Source organism: Rhincodon typus, unplaced genomic scaffold (assembly GCF_021869965.1).
Source record: "Rhincodon typus isolate 14 unplaced genomic scaffold, sRhiTyp1.1 hic_rhity00012641, whole genome shotgun sequence".
NCBI classification, from domain to species: Eukaryota; Metazoa; Chordata; class Chondrichthyes; order Orectolobiformes; family Rhincodontidae; genus Rhincodon; species Rhincodon typus.
Window position 1 is genome coordinate 4592 of NW_025978279.1, and position 1995 is coordinate 6586.

The 1995-nt window shown below is 60.1% G+C and overlaps 1 protein-coding gene across 1 annotated transcript in view; it reads right to left on the reverse strand.

Moving 5' to 3' along the window:
• Window positions 1–1280, reverse strand: part of LOC125482567 (arf-GAP with coiled-coil, ANK repeat and PH domain-containing protein 2-like) — a 4010-nt gene extending 2730 nt beyond the window's left edge. Inside the window, exons 1-4 of the mRNA XM_048594666.1 lie at window positions 1160–1280; window positions 885–999; window positions 572–756; window positions 284–353 (exon numbers count right to left, since the gene is read on the reverse strand). Coding sequence (XP_048450623.1) covers window positions 284–353; window positions 572–756; window positions 885–999; window positions 1160–1254 — 465 coding nt within the window. The 5' untranslated portion in view covers window positions 1255–1280. The remainder of the gene's footprint in view (window positions 1–283; window positions 354–571; window positions 757–884; window positions 1000–1159) is intronic.
• Window positions 1281–1995: the final 715 nt, after the last annotated feature.

A 1995-nucleotide genomic window follows, 5' to 3' on the forward strand; every position in this document is an offset into this window, starting at 1 on the left:
TCACTCCTGCTCTACACCGTCCCCATGGACACCAAACCCCTACCCCGTTCACTCCCGCTCTGCACCATCCCCATGGACCCGAAACCCCTTCCCCTTTGACTCCCACTCTGCACCGTCCCCATGGACCCCAAACCACTTCTCCGTTCACTCCCTCTCTGCACCGACCCAATGGACCCCAAACCCCCTCCCTGCTCCACACCATCACTGTGGACCCAATCCGATCGCAGCTTGACCTCAGTATGCACTCCGGCCACTGACCCCGCCAAACCGGATCACGCCTTACCTTGAGCAGCTCTGGCTCCCAGGTGTCAAGGGTCAAAGAGCGAACCTTTGACTGATGGACGCCGAGACCCCTGGGAAGAAGAGGAGACATCAAAGCCAGAAGCGGAGACATTTGACAATTGTTTTCCTGATTCGGGGGGTGGGGTGGGGTAGGGGCGAGTAACCCTGCCTCTGCCACCCCCTCCCGGTTTCCCGGCGCTGCCCGAACCCCAGCTGCAGGGTCATTAACCCTCTCTTGCACCCCCTTTCCCCCACCCAAACACGGAATGCCAACCCACTGCTCGCTGACCTGTGTATGCCAGAGCACTCGATGCACAGGGTGATCCCGAGGTTAATGCTGGCCCATCGAGGGTCGGCCTTCCCACAGTCGCAGCAACGCTGGTTCCCGGCCACTCGGAGGGACTGCTCCAGTACCCTCTGGCCCTCGGCGTAGGGGTCCCTGCCCTCGGTCCCGGGGGCACTGACCTCCGAACCCTGGAATGGAGACAAAGGGTCAGTGCTGAGGGAGAGGGGCGCTGCCGGAGGGTTGGCGCCGAGGGAGCGGGGCGCTGCCGGAGGGTCGGCGCCGAGGGAGCGCCCCCTCTCTCTTTCCATTGCCCTACCTGTGCCCGTCTGTCCAGGACTTGGGAATCCCTGTAAGCTGAGTTAATTGTCGATCGCATGGCCTCAGTCCAGGCCTGACGTGAAGCCTCAGAGTCGGCCTGGAGTATACAGCTCCTGGAGAAGGGGGAGGGAGAGCTGGGTTATATGGTGCTGCGAGAGGGACTCTCTCTCTCTGTCTCTGTGTCCAAACCCATCAATGTGGGATTGACACCATCCACACCCCCGCCCCCAAACCCCAGGGCCCACGCCCCCTGGCCCCAGGGTCCGTACTTACGCGTGAACGGAGAAAATCTCAAAACAGAAGCGTCTGTCCATCTCGTCCAGGGTGCGCACCGAACAGAGTCTCAAATCGTCCATCAGAGGTACCATATCCTCCTGTCGGGGGAGGGGGGAAACCAGAGAGAGAGAGAGACAACGCGGGACAGAGAGAGGGGTGGTGGGGGCCAGAGGGGGAGAGGGACAAACCGCGAGGGAGGGAGAGACAATCGGAGAGAGGGAGGGAGAGAGAGACAGAGAGGGAGGGAGGGAGAGAGAGAGAGAGAGACGGAGTGGGAGGGACAGAGAGAGACGGAGTGGGAGGGAGAGAGAGAGGCAGAGAGGGAGGGAGAGACAGAGAGAGAGGCAGAGAAGGAGAAATATGGAGAAAAATCAGTCCGTGAGAGACTCCTCTCCCTTCTCCTGCCTTCTTCCCCGAAACCCTACTGACCAAACCCATGTGTACCTGCTGCTTCTGCTTCCTGGCAGTAAGCGGGGGGGGCCCATTTCAGCTAAAGGTTGGACGAGTATCTCATGGGGAATAAGTGGGGAGGTTATCGGAACATGTTCCAACATAAGGAGGAGGGTGCGGAATGACCATCCAGAGAGAAAGCAAAACCACCCTCCCCCGCTCGATCGACAGACCCAATCCCCACTTCGACACTCGCTCCCTCCCTCCCTCTGCCCTCTCAGGCACAGTCGCAGCAGTGTATACTATCTACAAGCCACACTGCGGCCTCCTCTGACAGCCCCTTCCGAACCCACCCTCCTTCAACATTCCCTCCTGGTAAATCTCTCCCAGTATGAAGCAACATCCTGGTAAATCTCTCCCAGCCCCGGAGGCAACATCCTGGT